The sequence below is a fragment of the Apaloderma vittatum genome, unplaced genomic scaffold (assembly GCF_000703405.1).
Source record: "Apaloderma vittatum isolate BGI_N311 unplaced genomic scaffold, ASM70340v1 scaffold5795, whole genome shotgun sequence".
NCBI lineage: Eukaryota > Metazoa > Chordata > Aves > Trogoniformes > Trogonidae > Apaloderma > Apaloderma vittatum.
The window spans coordinates 14,105-33,969 of NW_009717558.1; the positions used below are offsets into that span (position 1 = coordinate 14,105).

General features: G+C 42.6%; 1 protein-coding gene across 1 annotated transcript; it reads left to right on the forward strand.

Annotated features, from left to right (window-relative positions):
• Nucleotides 1-1,165: 1,165 nt before the first annotated feature.
• On the forward strand, nt 1,166-8,290 carry HECA (headcase homolog (Drosophila); the record flags this gene model as incomplete). Its single annotated transcript, XM_009869937.1, has 3 exons — nt 1,166-2,206; nt 5,272-5,426; nt 8,126-8,290. Coding segments are annotated over 3 exons (1,361 nt in total), but the record flags the coding sequence as incomplete, so codon positions are not given.
• Nucleotides 8,291-19,865: the final 11,575 nt, after the last annotated feature.

Here is a 19,865-nt window from a genome sequence, read left to right on the forward strand (position 1 = left end):
ATTTGCTCTGTTTTGCACAGGGTAAGACAGCCCTTGACCATGGAAGACGCTGAAGAAGCCTGATAGTATTTGAATGCAGCAATACAGATGTTAAAAGGCAGCCTGCCAGCCCTGTTGGAGCTGTGATTTTTTGGTGAAGTGGAGGAAGTAGGAAGTCAGAAATACAGAGGAGAAATATTTGTAGTACTTGAGTAAGCATCTAAAAACTTCGTAATTAGAAACTCTTGAGATCTGTTAGAAACTCCCAACTGAAAATTTCCTGTCCTTTCTGTTCTTACCAGCTGCAACTGAGCAGCCAGAAGTGGGAGTTGTACACAGTCTGTGGTACTTGGGTGTGAGAGGGGAAAATGTCATTGGTCCATAAATAGATGACATTTTTTTTACAGCATTTTTTTCTAGAAGCTGATACCCATGCAGGGCGAGAATTGAAATAAAGAGTTCTTAGCAGCCTTTGCTATATCCTTAAGCAACTTTGCTGATAAAAGAACCCATAGCATTTGTGGTTTTTCAGTCTGTCTGTGTTGCAGAACTATTTGGTTTGTGAAATTTAGCTATCCAGGAGGTCAGCGATAGTGATACAGTCTGTATTTGCCTGAGCAGTGTAATGAAGGCCCTCCTTTCTGTACGAGGAACATAGGCCGTTTGTCTTGCTTTTAGAAGTCCTCTGCTTCCTCCTTCTCTCTCTAGCTGTTGTCTCTTGCTCAGTCCCACAGAAAAGATCAATTCCTGCCTCTCCCTGTGATCGCAAAGCCAGGCTGTATTGCCTACTTGTTTTTCAAACAAACATCTCTCTGTGTTCTCACCATGTTGCTTCTCAGGCTTCAAAGCAACATCCACAAAGCTCTCTCCTTACTTGTTAAGGCCTTGCAGTGGTATTCGCAAACCCTTGAGGCAGGATAACGCTTCTGAGGTACTTCGGCTTTGAAAATTAAACAAACTGTAATATCATTTTGTTTCTTTATTCCCTTGTTTCCGTACCTCCTTAGATGCACTTAATTTTTTTTGGCAAAGACTGCTTTTGCCCTGACCCAGAGCTCGTGCTTGTGGGCCCTTCGATAATACGGATCACGAGTAAGAGCTCATATGCGTATTTGTCACAGTGTTTAACGAAGGACTGCATTAAGTGGCCATGAAGTTACTAACGCATCTGTTTTACCTTCCACAGAAGCCCCTTGTGCTACTCCACTGATCTGTAGCTTTGGAAGGCCGGTTGACCTGGAGAAGGATGACTACCAGAAGGTTATATGCAACAACGAGCATTGTCCGTACAGCACTTGGATGCACCTTCAGTGCTTCTACGAGTGGGAAAGCAGCATTCTTGTCCAGTTCAATTGCATTGGCAGAGCCAGGAGCTGGAACGAAAAGCAGTGTCGCCAAAACATGTGGACAAAGAAGGGGTATGACCTGGCTTTTCGCTTTTGCTCCTGCCGGTGTGGGCAGGGTCATTTAAAGAAGGACACTGACTGGTACCAGGTGAAGCGAATGCAGGATGATAAGAAGAAAAAGTCAGTGTTGGAGAAGAGCACGGGAAGGTCGATGGCAGAGTCAGCAGAGGAGGCCAAAAAGGGTAGGCCAGCCAACAAGCCGCAGAAAGGCTTGAGCAACGACCTGCAGCGAAGGCACTCAATGGACAGGCAGAACTCCCAGGAGAAGGGTGTCATGGGCGGCAGCTATGCTGTTCGTTCGCCTTGTGTCTCTCCCGGCCAGTCCCCACCCACCGGCTACTCTATTCTCGCCCCCACGCATTTCAGCGGCCCTCGTTCCTCACGGTACTTGGGAGAGTTTTTGAAGAACGCTATTCACCTGGAGCCCCATAAGAAGAGCATGACTGGTGGGGGCATGTTCAGGAACGCGCATTTTGATTACGGAGCAGCTGGCTTGCAAGCACATCGATCAGGGCACTTTGATGCCCCTGTGCAGTTTTTGAGAAGGCTAGATCTGTCTGAGCTGCTTACTCACATCCCCAGGCATAAATTGAATACTTTCCACGTGCGGATGGAAGACGATGCCCAGGTGGGCCAAGGGGAGGACCTGCGGAAGTTCATCCTTGCTGCTCTTAGTGCCAGCCACAGGAACGTTGTAAACTGTGCGCTATGCCACAGGGCACTGCCAGTGTTTGAACAGTTTCCGCTGGTGGACGGGACTCTGTTCCTTAGCCCATCGAGACACGATGAGATTGAATATGATGTTCCCTGTCACCTTCAAGGTACAGGTTGTCTGTCAGTCATGCTAGGTTTCATTAAATGATGGAACTGCCTTCTGTGCCCTGTCCCCTCCCATTATAGATTTTCATCCCAATTCTGCATTTGTAAGCGGTTCTGTAAAGCTTGAAGCCACATCCAAATTAATCACATGGATCAGATTGAAACACGTAGACCAAGTTGCAGAAGGCAAATGCCGTGTAGAAAGATCCATGCCTTGTGCTTGGGTTTACAACTAAGAGATTTCTCATCCAGTTTCTAGGTAGACCCTGAGAAGGTTTCATAGTCAGTCGGTTCTGCAGCATGTATGCCCCGATTTCTTCTGTTGTGAGCTTTACTCTAAGATATACATCAACCTTTTAAACAACCTTTGAAATTTAAGCATGCTGTGCTGCAGCATGGGTTGAAGTTCTATGAGATACTTCTCATCTGCTTTCAGACAAAAGAATACCAATTTTGGTTTACTGTGAACTTTTTTTTCTTTTTGTGGAAAGGACTATAGTCTAGCCTATGTTAGCAGTGACCTGGAGAGGCTGGACATAGTAAAAGTAAGTTTTTAATACGATGGGTTGAAGCAGTGATGGTGTAGTGAGGGTTTTATAGTAATTTCCAAATTCCTGCCTGTTTGGACTGCATCCTGATCATGTCCCAGCTCTGAACTGAGTTGAGACCAAGGCATGTATTACTTTTCTTCTCCTAGAGAAATAAATGAATGTGAGCTGGGCTGAGCTTCAGCTCTTCCTGAAAGCTGTGCCCCAAACCAAGTGGTCAGGCATGGCAAAATATGCCTGTCCTGCAGCCTGCTGGCAGCCAGCATGGCTAAAATAAGTCAGATAAAGTATTTGTAGTTTAATGTTTAAAAACATAGAATTACATGTTGAAAAGTGTGTTGGGGAGGCATTAATGAGAGGTATTTTAACATTTAAGTTTCTCTCCTTTCAATAAAATTTGTTAAAACCCATGCATGGTCATAATACATGTTCTGTAACATGCCTTTGCTCGACAAACTTTGTATAATTTTTTTTCTTTCCTTAAATCACTGTGCACTAAGTCACTAAACTGTATTTGTGCTAACATTGGTGTTTCTGTCTTGGCTAATATACTTTAAGCAGAAAAAGTGATAGGCAAATATACAAGCTAAAAAAGCTCCAGGATAAACAGAATATACGTACGTGATATAACAGTACTTATTTGCTTTGGTGGGGAGGGGTGCACAATGTGCTTGTCATTTATAAGTACTAATAGTTGGTTTAGTAGTAGGGAAGCTCATCGCTTGTTAACGTTTGCTGCTAAGAATGAAACTGCAAAAAATTATTTTTTTTATTAATTGCTCCTTATCCATTGGACGGTACATCTGAAAAACTTGCTCAGACAAGTTGTTGTGAATAATTAATTGTTAAAATTTTTACCTCCTTGTCCTAGGTAAAATGGTTTATTATCAGAAGTACTCTTTGAAATGAAATTAAGCTTGCAAGGTGCTGTTCCAGGGTGTTATTTTCTATTCAATACAGAAAATCACTTCTTTTATTTCAGGCGTGTTTAAGATACCAGGTGCCTTATTTCCTATATAACAAGGATCCTGAAAATTAAGCAGTGGGGGAACAAAGTATTTTAATGTGCAGGAACAGTGCAGAATTTCAGATGGGGAAAATTATTTTATCTTCCTGCACAGCACAAAACTTTTGTATTTGGAATTATTTGTATGTCTCCAGTCTTGACTTCACTTTAGGAACACAATTTATTATATTTGAACTTTGGTTTCGTCACATCACGTTTTCTAGAGTTTTCCACACACCAATGTGGAATAAGTCATTTTTTACCAGGTCATACCAGGAAGTTTGTTTTGTATATATATTTTAAGAATAATTTTTTTTCTTCTCATTTTTCTAAAATAGCTGACTTAAAAAACAAATCAAGTTAAAAAACAAACTATTAGTTTTGAAAGTGTCTGGTATGGACTAATCATAATTTGTTAATATTTTATTCCCTTTCCTACTAGAAGAGGTACGAGATGTTTTCCTCAAGTTACAGGTTGTGGTGTGTTCAGTACTTTGTTGCTAAAGAGCACAAATTGCCATCCAAAAGAAACACCTGTTGTATGCAGTCCTGTTTTACAGCTGATCTATAACTGCACTACTTCTTAGCTTTGCCTTATATAGCAGTGCAAAATATGGTATATTAGTGAGTTAGTACTCTATGTCAGCCCACTTCTAATAGCCAACTATTAAACTACAAAGCAATTCAGCTACTGTAATCTTTGTAATTTGTGTAAGGCCTTTTGCTTTATGTGAAATTTGCATCTTGGATTTTGCATTGGTGAGTTTAGTCACATTTAGGTAGGGAAAATATTTCATTTTCAATTCTGAGCTGCTTGATTTTTATGGAAGTCAGTATAACTCAGGTTTTGGAAATCATTGTGCATACAGAGGCTGAGGTCATGATGGAGCTTGATGGATCTGTGGTTCTGAATGGCGTGTTAAAGTCTGTGTATGTGTAATATATAATGTTTTTAAATATGCTTTTAATGAGTAGTCAGAAAAAAGTACATGAAAGAAAATTGCTCTTCTGGCTGTTGCTTTTTTCCATGAGGAGTGTTAGGTTCTTAGTTACCTCTTTGCTGGAAGATTTTTGGCAAGTGGTTAAATGAATCTGTACTCAGCTTGCTAATAAACTTCAACACCTCTCCACTTCTGCTGACAGGTTGGGATGTAGTGAGGGCACAATCCTGGGTTGGAAATGCTGCAGCTGATCATACAGCTTAATCTGGCATCTGTTCATGGAGCTTCAGCAACTCCTTCTATAAAATATTCTGCTAAGGTGTACCAGCAAACGGAGTAAGGGAGTGTGGGTGGGGTGATGACTCATTCTTGAGTTTTGCATCCATGGAAAATAGCTTCAGTCGAGCCCTATTTATTTCCCATAGAGAAATATTTCTTGCTTTATCATTGACTGCCTTTTTTTTTTTTAAAAAAAAATATTTTAATAAGTTGTGATTTTTGTCACATTGCAGGAAATGTCTGTTTTAATTTTCTGTTCTAGTCTGCTTAAGAAGTGTCTTTCCTGTCCACAGGAAGGCTTATGCACCTCTATGCTGTTTGTGTAGACTGCTTAGAAGGGGTTCACAAAATTATCTGCATTAAGTGCAAGTCCCGATGGGATGGAAGCTGGCATCAGCTGGGAACTATGTATACCTACGATATTCTGGCAGCATCTCCTTGTTGTCAGGTTAGTACCGTACGTAAATAAGTTTTATAAGGTGAAATTCCAACTGATGATAAAGATTTGTGTGTCTCTTCTCCCTTCCCTTCCAGGAATAGAATCATTAAGGTTGGGAAAAGACCTCTAAGATCATAGAAGTCCAACTATCTTTCTTTTCTGGCCTCTACCTATGAGTGCAATACAAGAAATCTGACTGAGTCCCTTTGTCTTAACTTACGAGGCACAGTGGCCTTTAGCTAGACAAAAGTCAGTGGTTAATACTTATGTTTTTAAATAAAACCCCTTTAAATGCATTCATAATTAAATCTGATGCTTAGGATGATCACTAGCAAGTATGACATCAGATACAACTCCAGTAGTTTTATAATAACAGTCGCACATTTTGAGCAGATGTTTCTTTTATTCAAATTTCTTTTAGTTGCTTGAATTCTGTTTTAGAGTAGTTGTAGCAAAAAACCAAGGGAATAGAAACGTCTAAAGTGTCTTTGTGCTCAGTGATTACCCAGCTCTCCTTAATCTGTGCTGCAACTGACTGGTGAGGGTACTCCAGCATAGCCTGAAGCAGCTTAGTCTTCATTAAATGCTCACCTAATCTATACCTTGGGTAAAAAGGATCCAAGGCCTGGGGTTACTCCAGAGCAGACCTGTCCCAGAGGCAGCAGGATCATTGGCATCCAAAAGAATTGTCCACGCAGAGCACTTCTGTTGTGCAGGTGGGTGTGGGCAGACATGGGAACAACATTTGTCTGGGAGCAGCTCAGGGATGCTCAGGAGAGGGCTGATGCCTTCAGACGCGCACGTGTTCTTACAGGATTAGGACAGGAGCCTTGCAGAGATGCATTCGTTCAAAATGTGATGCCTTCATGGTAACGTGCTTAAGAGAGATCTAAAATGCAGTTTTGTCAATGCGTGAAATGCCATTTTATTTAAAATGTAATGTGCTTACCAAAATGTGTTGCTCAAAGTCAAGTGGTGTTGCCGCTACTAGTTAGAATGACGGTGACAGTTATACCTAAAGAGAGAGATAGTACGTCAGGATTTGGTGCCTCTTGAGATTGTAACTTTTTCTAAAAAAATACAGACTTACAATGATAAAGGTGCTGGCTTGCTAGTTCTGTAAAAGCCATCAAATTTAAATCTGAATTGCTTCTGTTGAATGTAGAAGACAAGAATTAAGGTTTCATTATACAAGAGCCTTAATTATATGATTAATGGACAGTGTGACAGTACATGGTAAGTACTGGAACTGACTATGAAATCATTAACTGCAGTGACTGTGACTGCCAGGTAATAAGCATTATTGTTTCACCATGATTGTTATAGAGTATTCTGCGCATACAGAGGAATGACATTTCAGTACGGTGTATAATTTAACTCCAAATTGCCTGACAATTTTATTTTGAACGTTTTCATACCTTATTTCAAAATATTTAGTTACACGTCACAAATGTGCTTGTAGGATAATGAACTGCAGCCACTGTTAGGTTACTAGCACCTAGCTGATGTGCTGGAAAGTAGCAAGGCGAAAACAACACTTTGCTTAAGAAAATCTTAGCAAATCCTTGGCCTACTAGACTGTTTCTTAGAATTTCTGTTTTTCAAGCAGAGCAGGTGGCTGCAGAGCTGGTGGTTTGTTTCTTCTTGAGTCTTGTCTCAACAGTGATAGTGCTTTCATAATGTCTTCCACTCCTCATCCTAGGAAAATTGCTTAAATAAGATTGCCGTAGAAAACAATGTTTTGTGCTTTTCAGTGAAAAGCTGAAGCTTTCATTAGCGTATTGGGCTGCGAGGTTAAGCAACAGTGCAACTCAGGCCCTCATTGCTCATTTGCCATCTTTACTCTTAAACTCCTTTACGGTCTCAAGTCCCTCCTGCATGAGTGTTCCAAAGGGACTCCTGAGCTTTCATACTGCCTGCTGCTTTCTTTACATCAGATGGGCTGGGTTTCTCAACTAGATTTCTTTTGAAGATTTACTTTATTTTGTTGCTGCTGAACCTTAGTAGCTCTGTCTGTCCTCACCCTTGACCTTTAAAGATTTCTCATGTCCACTCAGTTAATGTTGGTCCTTTCTCAGTTGGATTTTTTTAGAATAGTTCTTGTGCTTGAAGTGGTACTTAGTTTGTATAACCCAATATGTATTAGAAATGTTTAAATAGATTCTTAAAGTGCCATGCTGATAAAGTAGATCAGTTTATGTATTTGTTAAGCCAAAAGATTAAGATGCTGATATATTTCATAGACAGATCATGTTCAAGTGTCAGCGTAAATGGTTGAATTGCATGGCACAAATTTAAAATTTCTCCCTTCGCTTCAGGGCTTCAATTATGATTTATTGAGATAGCACTTCTCGTGCTGGGGATTGAGGAATTGGATCAGAAATTAAGCAACACAAAACAGTCATTTGCATATATAAACTTTGAAATTCTTTACTTCCTGTCAATTGGAGTGGGAGGTAACCTACTCTCCAAATTTGATGGTGGCATTTCGCATGAAAAACATGTCTGCCTGTGAGTTACCCGTTGGGATGAGGAATGTCCTTACCAACAGATCCCATTCCTACCAGTTTCTTGACGTGCCCCATTTGCTGCTGGGAAGGGCAGGGCAGGGGGCTGCATGCCACACTCTCTTTTTCAGAGGCGAAGAGCGAGAGGTGAGTTTGGTTATTTCAAAAGGGTTTTTTTGTTTCTTTCTTTATTTTTTACAGGCTCGACTGAACTGTAAGCACTGTGGGAAGCCAGTAATAGATGTACGGATTGGCATGCAGTATTTCTCTGAATACAGTAACGTCCAGCAGTGTCCTCACTGTGGAAATCTAGACTACCACTTCGTGAAGCCATTTTCTTCATTTAAAGTTTTGGAGGCTTATTGACGAAAGCTTTGCTTTAGTAATAGCTATTTTATGGGTATTTCAACTTTATTACATATCTTTTTATAGGATTCATTCTGTGATGAAATTTAATTTCTTTTCTAACAGAAAGAGCAGCTTCTTTGTCTGTGTACATATTAATATGTATATATACATGTTGTTAAAACCAGAATCCTCCTGGCAAGATCTCTGTGAAGGTTGGAGGCAAGCCAATTTGATGGCCTTTGAATTTATCCCGTGTGGGCTAATCTAAAAATGATTCGGTTTTATTTTTTTGTATAATTATAATACAGTTTATAGGGAAGGTATGGGGAGACATACAGGACAGAGAAATCTGTCCAGTGGGAAAGTGGGTAATTGTGTAGTGCTGCTGTCCCTCCAGCTTGGTGGAAATGGGAAATCCTTGGAAAGAAACCGTCCTGTTGCTGTTGAATTCATTCGGCCTTTTGCATTGGTTCCCACGGGCGCAGGAGCTGGCCCCATGCTGCCAGTCGCCTCAGCAGGCTTTCTTTCAGATTTCCTGAGACGGGGTGTACTAAGGTATTGTGACAAAGTGAATGTAAATGTATGCCAGAAAATGCAATCTTGAAATGAGTTTATTTTTTTTTTCGGCATAGTGTCTTCCTGCCTTGCGCGTTTGGTGTGCGTTGCCCTCCCGGATGGACCATACGGCCATAGTGCTGCTTCCACCGGGGCTGTCACAAGCCCAGCCGGGTCATCTGTTCATACAGAAACCAATCTGGAGGTCTTAAAATGCTTTATTTAAAGTGTTTCTTCACAGGCATTTTAGGGAAGGAGCAGGCTGAGCTGAATGGGGATGTATTTGTATGTGGAGCTGAGGCTGTGCTGCCTGCTGCGGACTGGTGTGACTGGTGTGGAAAGAGGACCACGAAGTGGGACCTGGGCCGTCAGACCTGTAAGAGCAGAGAGGTACTGAGTACGAAACATGGCATTGCTTTCTAAAGCAATTAATTTCTCTAACTTTGTTTTTCAAAATTGCGTTGAGTCCAGAATCTAAAAACTCGGAGACTTTTCAAGAAAGCAGATTTAACATATTTACTTTCTACATGCCTCTGTGCTGTATGTAGTTGACGGTGCATTAGGCAGCAAATTTGTATCAGAGGGCGCGGCCCTGTAGACTCTGCAGTTGTGGGGTTTTTGTTTCTCCCTTCCTTAAATAAAATTTTTAAAATAGGTCATTAATCTTTTTCTTCATTTCTTAAGCCAATTGAGATTTAGTGGAGGTTTGGGTTTTTTGCTTTTCTCCATGGTGTATTTATGGAGTGTTTGTCTGCCTGAGAGGTGAGGGTTTTCTTTCTGTTTACGAGGTGGGATTATTTCTTGTTTCTTCTACTGCTTTTTTGTTTTTCCAAATTAGAATCTTTTAAAAGAGTATATCCGTTGAAATAACGGTCTTGAAAATGGCCTTGATACTCGGCCACCCTGGGAAAGAAAACAAAAAAAGTGAGAAGCCAAAAAAGGGTTTCATATACTGGACTGAGAATTACACTCTCTGCTAAATTAAGAGATTAATGTGCAAATAAAACTCAAACTCAATATCCGTGTTTCTTTGTGCATAAAAATGCCGAGTTCACAGTTGTATTTCCTGGCTGTCTCCACTGCAGAATTAGCCATTTTTAGCGTTAGCCACTCTTTGAGTAATACTCAAGCTGCACAGAGAGCTTATGCTGGCACAGGTGACTTACTGCCAGTTCGAGTGGTAATGTCCTTAGAAGCCAGCCAGTTCACGTTAATGGTTTTCCAATCTGGACTGTCTGTCTTGCACGGTTACAGTGGTGATCCGCTGCTGGTCTGGACAGCGATGTTAACAGGCTATGTTAGCCTTCATCACTGGTGGCTCTCCCTCTCCTTCTGTCCTGACTCCTGGGCTTGATTTTGGGTCTGGAGCACATCCTTTGGGTTTTGTGTAGTTGTTCCCTGCTTGTGATGTTTTTGAGAAAACCTGGTTCCTTTTTAAGGAAAACTATGGGAAGGACTTTGAGAGACTTTCAGCACTGTCCTCATGTGGCTTCCAAGTTACACCCAGTCCAGTTGCGGGGGACCAGCACTGTAACCATTGCCCACAGGAGCTGGAAAAAAGGTGTCTAGAAGATAGAACAGGGTTAGCTGTGCAGTGTAGCCTTCCCTTACTGAGAATAATCGAATTATAATTTGGATTAAGTTCTCAGGGAGGGTGAGTGCTTGAGCTTTGATGGTGCATTGAACAACCTGACAGAGTTAGGGTGGCTAACAAGGTTTGGAGTTGTGTTGCCTGGTAGTACCGTGAGAACCAGACCAGACAGACAACAGCTAGACTGTTCCAGCAGCTTGAAATCACACGGCAAAGACAAAGCTCCTGTAATTAGAAAAATTAAAGGATACATCTGTTACTGTAGTGTTTGGTCTTGAGTGCCAGTTGCTCATGCTGTGAATCGAGGCTGTTAATTCCCACGTAGGCTGCATGGTGTTGTGTACCCACTTTTTCATGCGCTTGGTGAGGGGAGGTGTCGCTGTACAATGCATCTAGTAGGGGAGAAATGGGATCTGGAGTCCTTCTAAATACTTGTTCATTTGCTTTCCTTAGAGTAGCTTAATTTGTAATTCTGTTACTTACATGCCTCTCCAGACATGTATGTGTGACAATCGAAAATGAGTAGACAAGGTAAAAAGACCAGCTTTAAAAAAAAAGTTTGTGAAAGGTTATACAATATATTCAAGTAGAAAGCAAGAATGCAGCAGACTAAGAAAATGGAAAGGGGAAAGCATATTCAAAGTCTTTATAGTGACAAGGAGTTACCTATGAAGCTATTCAAGAAAACAATTTAGTTCTCGCCTTAGTTTCTCTTTTTAATTCTGCTGTTAAGTGAGTCTTACCTACTCCTTGAGAAAATGCCTGTTTTCTTGCAAAACACATCTCTCAGCTGGAGGCTAGCAGCGCTTCTAAGCACTGTGAAAATGATCCTCAGTGGAAACCAGCTGAGCTGCAGAGAGATTCCTCTGAACTTTCACTCCAAAGTAAATTGTCCCTAATTTGTAGAGAATGCTTTCCCTGCTTCTTGCTGGTACTGCAAACTGGTGCTTGGGTTAGTGCAGGATGCAGTGTTTTCTGTAGCATGCGTCAGGCTCCAGTCAATCAGTCAGGCCCACCCTTTGGCCATAAGAATTTCAGCTGGGCTTTGCCTAAGTAGAAAGGCAGAACTAGCTTCTTTAGGACCTAATGGCTACTTCAGAAGTTAAACTAGACCGCAGCTGGTTTGCTTTCTGTCTTGACAAGCACTGGAAGTAGTCCTAAGCTTTAAAATATATCGAAAGGGAAATTACTTCCCTAGCTAGGGAGCTGCTTGCTTTGCTTGTTTCGGCTGAAGTTTATTCTTGATTACCTTTAATTTTTCTGATGCTATATGTTCATTTTAATCTGGCCTGTGGTCAGGTTAAATTGTGCCTGAAATGTGTTTTGAAAACAAGATTACAGTCCTCTGCATTTGGAGGCTTATTCTGCTCTTGCTAAGTGCACGATACTCCTTGTGATAGTAATAGGAGTTGCATGTGCAAAGGCTTTTCTTTCCAGTAGTTAACTCTGTTTTCCATAGGAGAGGCTTGCATTTAGAAAAACTTCATACTTTGGATGTGTAAAAATGAATTAATCCATCAGTAAGATGTTTAAAAGTAAATTTTTATAACCGTAACTAACACAATGGACATCTTCTACATGCTGATGTGTAATTTGACAACCACCAAGGTGGACAGCCTGAAATTCTTGTTCTGCCTGATGCTGTGGAGTCATTAGAACTACAATGTTCTATAGCCAGCCCATAGACTATGCTATAGTCTATTTGCATCTCCAGTAGTGAGCAGTGTATTCTGAATTAGTTTAGCTGGGAAAACAGGGAATATACCTGCAAGGGAGGCATCTAACCCATTTTTTTCTCTTTTTTTACTCTTCACTTTGCTGTACCAGGTAACCAAGGACAAAGATGTTGTTGTAAGGCCACTGGTGAGAAAACCCCTCAAAAATGTACTTATCCATAAAGGTTGAGACATTCTTGGATTGCACTTTTGCAGATGGAAGAATATGTACATAGCAAATGAATGTTGATGAAATTAAAATAATTGGTTATGATATCATTTGCGTGTGTTGTTAGAGAATATTTTGTTGTGACTTCTCTGTATTAAAAAGTAATAAATACCAGACAGCTAACGGTGTGGATTCTTCTTTCCTCCTCCTTCTCTTGACTCGTTTCTTACACCTGCTTTTTATAGAGAAGCTTACTCTAGTTGCTTTAACAGTTAAAGGATGTAGGGAAAAGAGGTTTCCAGTGTCAATTAAAATGAAGCATTCGTGCAGTCCTTCTGAAGACTGCTGTACTAAAAGAGGATGTGTGTGTGTGTGTGATGTGTCCCCTTACAAACCAGAAGTCCTGTTCACTTTGTTGACATTGGAAATGCTGCTCCTGCAGCGCAGCATGTCCTGCGGCTGCTGTTTTGGGAACGCCTATACACTGCGCCTGCCCTTGCCACTGGGGAAGGAGTCTGAATCCTTCACTTCTGGTTGAGTCTGGTAATGGAAATATGCCCTCTGGTGCCTGAGAAGTATCAGGAGGGCTTCTCTAGGGGAAGATGCAATACAGTAGCGGAAGGGTTTCCTGTGTTGCTACTGGTCACTTCGTCTTTGAAACCCCTTTTTAAGGGAGGGATCCTCAAATCTTAGCTTCCTGCATAGAGTTTTCAGCAGTCTGACTAATCATCTAATCATGCATTTTGGCAAACCTCGCTCCGTGTGCTTATAGCACCATTTTTCAGCCTCTGTGTGTTACTACAGGGAAGTTCAGGAGGGATGTAAGTGATCAAGGCAATCCGGACTTAGAAAAGGTAAAGCAAATGCAGCCGCAAGGAAAGGAGGGCTCAGGAGAGATGAGGTGCGGTTTGGAGACTGGAAACAGTCTGAAGAGCCCGCTGTAGCTGTTCAGGTTTAATTTTAGAAGCAGGTACTATGGCTGGCTTGAAATAACCTTGAAGCTGAAAAGTCTATGTTGTGTTAATTGTGGAGAGCACTCTGGATAGCTGCCTCTTAAAAAAATCTCTCTTACAAAAATGAGGTGGAAATGTAAATAAGCTACCATTAAGTAACTGCAAGTGAAGGCAGTGATTCCATGGTGATACTTTGCTGAAGGGATCTTAGGTGATGGTTTGAGCCAGAAGCCTATGTGGGAAAACTAAATGAGAACTAATATTTCAAGGAGACTGTTCTCCAAGCTTAATTACTGCAGTTTTTCCCACTTTTGGTTCTGAGAACTAGACTGCAGAACATCCAGTTTGATCTGCTGCGATAATTACTGTCTTGCTAAAAGAAACTGAATAGCATTGCGGGAATGTGGAGGAAAGAAAAAGTCACTGAAAAAAAAAAAAGCTTTTCAGGCTGTTACATGATACATAGTTAAAATAGGGGTGGCACAGGCAAACTGGGTTAGGAGCATGCCTGGGCTCATGTTCCTGCTGGAGGCATCCCTGATTGTGTCAGAGGAGGGGAATGAACTATTCAGGCTGCATATGTGTGTGGGCGTGTGCACCTAAAAATATATATCCAGGTTTCACAAAGCTATATTCGTATTTTGATTTCTATTCTGACAGTATTCTGTGAAACAACTTCTGTTCATTCTGATGCTAGTAAAACCTGGCCGTATAAAACAAAACCTGCTTTCCTGTCAAGGCTGCAGCTACTGTGCTTTGTCACTGACTTGGTACATTAGTATTTTTTGGCATTAAATACATGTGTTAGTCACTGGATTTTCTGCACAATTGCTTTTCATTCAGTGATGTCCAACCAACATCAGTGGCGTGTGCAGAGAAACTACAGTGGCTGGTACAGCTCCCGAACCCACAGACCGCCCGATGTGATGCTCACATAAGCAGAGCTTGCAGGGCTGGACCAGCTGTGGCAGCATCCAGGAGCAGCTTTCAAGCCATGTTTCAAGTAGAAATTTGCTCCTTCCTCCCATAAAGAAAAATGTTTCCTTTTTTGTAATGTACCTGCCTGCAGTGCTGTATATTCAAGAGTTTACATCTGACTCCATTATATAATGTAACCCCTGAAGCTACTCCCTTTTGTAAAACATGCGCTGCACTTGTTTTCTTGTGAGAAAAACACGTGTGCAGATCACATCCATCTTGCTGCTTCTGTGTCCCATTTTTCTGGCTACATACTCATTTAATGAACTGTTGAAAAAAAACCAAACAACTGCAGCAGGATCTTTTCAAAATAAAAATCTCCCTGGTTATCCAGATAGAGTTACAGAATAACAAATCAATGCTGCCTTTGTGTGACACCAGCATGACTCTTACTAATACAAGAGTCGTAACTGTGGAATGGAATCTTTGGAGATAGAAGGTAATCCAGCCATAAAATCAAGGAAACTTAAATAATAATATAAATTACCAATTGCCAAATACTTCTACCTTCTTTTCTTTCAGCGCCTGAGCTTTTGAATGAGTTTGGCTCCAACCTAACTAATACCTTGGTTTGGAATGTGATTAATAGTAGGCTCACTTTAATTGCCTAGGACTTGTTCTAAGAAACATCCCTGCTAGCCGATTACTTGTATAATGTTTGCAAACTTCCCAATGCCCACATGACAAACTGATCCTTTCATATTTTTATGTTTAGGAAGCATCATTCTACTGGCACAAGACACAAATGCCAGTTGAGGATATTCAGCAGGTCCAAGACAAGCTCTTCCTTTCCCCTGTCTGCATAAGACCCGGAGGTAGACAGCACCTCTCAGACTGGAGACAAAAGGAAGATCAAGAATCAGAATCAAAGATCAACATTTCGATAATGGGGGAATATTTTCTTTAAATCTTTGTTTAAATGATTGCTATGGTTACAAGCTCTGTAACCAGGATACTCCAGTTACACAAATAGTAATTGAGTTTAATCTGCTTTTTAGTCTTAGCTTTCTGCCAAAGAATATATTGAACTGTGTGGGAGTCTTTCCGCACCATTGGGTGGCCTTTGCATTTGGTGATGTCGGCAGTGGGTTAGCTGGTCGGGCTGGCAGTGGAAAGGGAGCAGGCTGCAGACCTTGGCGTGCGGCCGGGGAGGACATGGGAACTGGACTGTCGATGGCAAAATACCACGTAAGCTGTAATTCACTGCTGAAGGCGGTGCAGCAGCCAGTACAAATCAAGTGCATAGTGAGGGGTGCTTTGTCTCAAAAGTTTAATGGTAGTTTTTGCTGACTTTTTTGTAAGCAGTCCTCATTTAAAAATTGATGCTGCTTCTGCCTTGTTGAATTTAACTTTCTGTGGCTCTGGCTGGAAGAGTTCTTGTTCTGCTTCTTCAGCTCTTCCACCTATGCTGGGGCTGAAGAGATGCTCACAGCTGGGGACACGGACCTGGCTCCTTTCAGACCCTCCTCAGTGCTTGCAGGTACAAGATGCAATGCAGAGAAGCTGAAACCATCCCTGGAGAGGGCCAACGTGGATATGGCTGAGCTGAATTATTTTGCCTCGTGTTATGCCTCCCTCATCTGTAATATGCTTGTGAGCTGCTCCTGAGGACTAATTATTTTCAAGGTTTGCGTGGAAAAGGAAGGAAAAAATGGAACGATGCTTAACTGCCCCTGCTGCTGCCTGTCAGTGGCGTAATACCTGTTGCCCAGAGGAATGTAGAGCATCATGACCTTGCCCAAGGTCCCTGCACCACACAGATATCTCGTGAAGGTCCTTATGCGCTGGAAGATTGGTGGGGGCAGCCTGTTACTGACGGGATGTGATTGCTTAGTGCGAAGCATCGTGCCTGTGGAGGTGGAGCAGCCACGCAGCAGGTGGAACAGGATCGTCTGGCCATCTTCCTGCTTTTGGGGAATATCCTAATAGATGTAGCTTTTAGGAGCTGCTTGTCTGTGGCTGGAACAAATGAGAAAGGAAAGCTTGCAGTGGAGGTAGGAAATTGAGACAGGATTTTGGCAGTGCTACTGTCCTCTGTCTCGTGAAATCTGTGGAAATGATGGTGTGCAGGTTTATGCCAGAAAAGGGTTTGTACTAATGTTTCAGATAATTTCTGGACATCAGAAATTCAGAATACAGGTATTGCTGAGAACAAGCACTATAGATTAGTCTAGTCATGTGTTTGATGGATCTCTCATTAGCAAGGAATTCTTAATAAGTATTATAATATTCTTATTAATGAGGAATTACCTTCTAAATCCCTTTCATGGGAAGAAAAGAATCAGAAATCTGACTCCTACAGAAAGGGGAGGACATTTGGCTGAAGGCATGAAAGAAGTGATGGGAGAATTAACATTTCATTTTCTCTCTGGAGAGCATTCAGCAGAGCGCATCTGGAGGGAGGAATGTCTCACCACAACAGCTGGGGGAGGAAAGGTGATAATTCCACATTCAGGTGCGAACAGTGGAAGCTTCAGTCAAGGTGTTTTGAGGGCTAGTTGAGCGGCTGGGCTGCGTTGGCCACTAAATGCTCACAGACAGTCTAACCCCCCCTCCTTCCCCAAATGGGAAGGAAAGAGGAATGAGGCAGAGAGACCTATGGATTGGAAAAAGAAAATTAAAACAGCTTTAATAAAACAATAATAGAAATAATAAGGGAATAATAAAAATAGTGAACTATACACAAATATACACAAAGCCGATGTTGAACCTAACTTCCTCCCCTCTGTAGCAATCACCACTGGTGCTTCAGAGCAGGTGACACCAGGGAAGCTGCAGATTCAGCAGCAGAGGGGAATCGCACACAGGAGCTGAATTTCAGGAACTCAGGATTGTGATCAAAGGCAGGAGAATGGACGGAGTCCTCCTCGGACATCAGCCATTGCAGAAGAGGAAGAGCCCTAAACCCTTGGGATCCCTCAGTTTTATACTGAATATGATGTAAATGGAATAGAATACTCTTGTTGGTCACCTGTCCTGTCTGTCACTCAACAGAAGTAAAAATCACTGAACAGAATTTGTTCTGTTTAGCTCAAACTGGGACACTAGTTATTTTTACAGGCAATGTAAAATTTGTCTTGGGAGAAACTGTTGTCAAGTACAAAGGGCTTCCTTTGGTCTCTCTCATCACTTCCATCCCTAGAGCTGGTATTAAACCAGTAGGACTGGGGAGGGGAGTCCGTGGGTTGCAATCAGCTTTTACCAAGGAGAATCCTGTCTGTGTGCTGGCTCTCTCCTCTCCGGGGATGGCAGTGTCGTCTCAGCCTCGCTGGAGTTTTGTTGTTTGTGTGGATATTGGCATGCTCCATTTCTGACCAGCTCTGATGAAAATGTGCTGGCAGGAGAGGAGGGCTGGAGAGCCTGTTCTGCTCCTGGGCTGAGAGCACGGCCACCGTGTTGTCCCTTCGCCACTCAGCTCCACCTCTGTGCAAACACACACCTACACCTGAAGCAGATGGACTTTCCAGGCCAGATCGAAGACTCTCTCCTTGCTGCACTCAGGTGCTGGTTAGTGGAAATGTATTTTGCAAGTGAAGCCAGAGAGAGTGGGACAAATTTTAAAGTGTGTGTGTGTGTATAATCTTTAGGAAAAAATACTGTCCAACCATGAACTTTAATTTTCTTCCGATTGTTTTGACAGAGGTTGGCACCATCAATCTGAAAATCTGAAATCTGTGGCACTGCATCAATCTGAAAATGAACAGGCATCAGAAATGACTGCGTTGCACTTTTGAACACCTGTATTGTGCTAGTGAGAGCCCCAAAATAAGCCTGACTTTTCTCCACAGTACTGTCACTCCCTCTCTGCCGTGCATACAGACTGCACCGGCACAGTGGAAGATATTTCAGACAGGCTTTTGCCTCCTGGATTCAGTAGTGGAAATGTACACACCATGTGAACTTAACCTTGCTCCTGGCTTTTGGGACCAAGTAATGGACACAGGTCTTAGCAGTAAAGTAGTTAGACAGAATCACAGAATGTCAGGGATTGGAAGGGATCTCAAAAGATCATCTAGTCCAGCCCCCCTGCCAGAGCAGGATCACCTACAGTAGGGCAGACAGGAACGCGTCCAGGCGGGTTTTGAATGTCTCCAGAGAAGGAGACTCCACAACCTCCCTAGGCAGCCTGTGCCAGTGCTCTGTCACCCTCACAGGAAAAAAGCTTTTTCTAATATTTTTATGGAACCTCCTGTGTTCCAGCTTGTACCCATTTTCCTGTCATTGGACGTCGCTGAAAAGAGCCTGGCTCTGTCCTCCTGACACTCGCCCTTTACATATTTATAAACGCTAATGAGGTCACCCCTCAGCCTCCTCCAAGCTAAAGAGACCCAGCTCCTTCAGCCTCTCCTCATAAGGCAGATGTTCCACTCCTTTAATCACCTTTGTGGCTCTGCGCTGGCCTCTCTCAAGCCGTTCCCTGTCTCTCTTGAGCTTCACCCTTTGAGTCTAGGCTGTTGTCGCTTGCAAGCCGTTCCCTGTCTCTCTTGAGCTGAGGGGCCCAGAACTGGACACAATATTCCAGATGTGGCCTCACCAGGGCAGAGTAGAGGGGAATAGTTCGTCATCATCTGTGACTCTGAGCTACATTGTTTCAGTATAAGTTTTTAAAACAAAAATATGTATCAAACAGACTTCAAAATGGTTGTCATACATTTACTCTTCAGACTTTGCTGGTTGGAGCACCCCTGGGAAATGCCCTGTAGGACATTGATGTATTTATGAATGGTCTGAATACACCATTATCAAGTTTGCTGATAATACCAAACTGTGAGGTGCTATTCACTCTCTGAAAGAACAAGAGGCCTTGCAGAGGGATCTAGATAGATTGGAGCACTAGGCAATGATTAATGGGATGAAATTTAAGAAGTCCAACTGCCAGATCCTGCACCTAGGATGGAGTAACACCAGGTACAAGTATGAACTGGGAGAGGAGTGGCTGGTGAGCAGCCCTGCAGAAAGGGATCTGGGGGTGCTGGTTGGCAGGAGCTCAGCAGGAGAGAGTGGTGTGCCCTGGCAGCCAAGAGGGCAAACCCCATCCTAGCATATCCATCTGGTCAAAAGAGGGGATTATCCCGCTGTGTTCAGCATTGCTGTGGCCTCACCTTGAGCACTGTGTGCAATTCTGGGCCCCACAATTTAAGAAGGATGTGAACGTCCTTGAATGCATCCAGAGATGGCAACAAAGCTGTTGAAAAGGGCTGGAAGGAATGTCCTGTGAGGAGCAGCTACGGACTTTGGGCAAGTCTAGTTTGGAGAGGAGGAGGCTGAGGGGAAACCTCAGTGCTCTCTGCAGCTTCCTGAGGGGACGCGTAGAAGGAGGTGCTGAGCTCTTCTCCCAGGGATCCACTGATAGGACACATGAGAGTGGTTCAAAGCTGCATCAGAAGATGTTTACACCGGACATTGGGAAGCATTTCTTTACCGAGAGGGGGTCAAACCCTGGACCAGGCTTCCTAGAGAGGTGGTTGATGCCCCAAGTCTGTCAGTGTTGAAGAGTTGTTTGGACAATGCCCTTAATAACATGCTTTAACTTTTGGTCATCCCTGAAGTGGTCAGACAGTTGGACTAGGGGGTTGCTGTAGGTCCCTACTGACTGAAGTATTCTCTTCCCTCTCCTCTCCTCTCCTCTCCT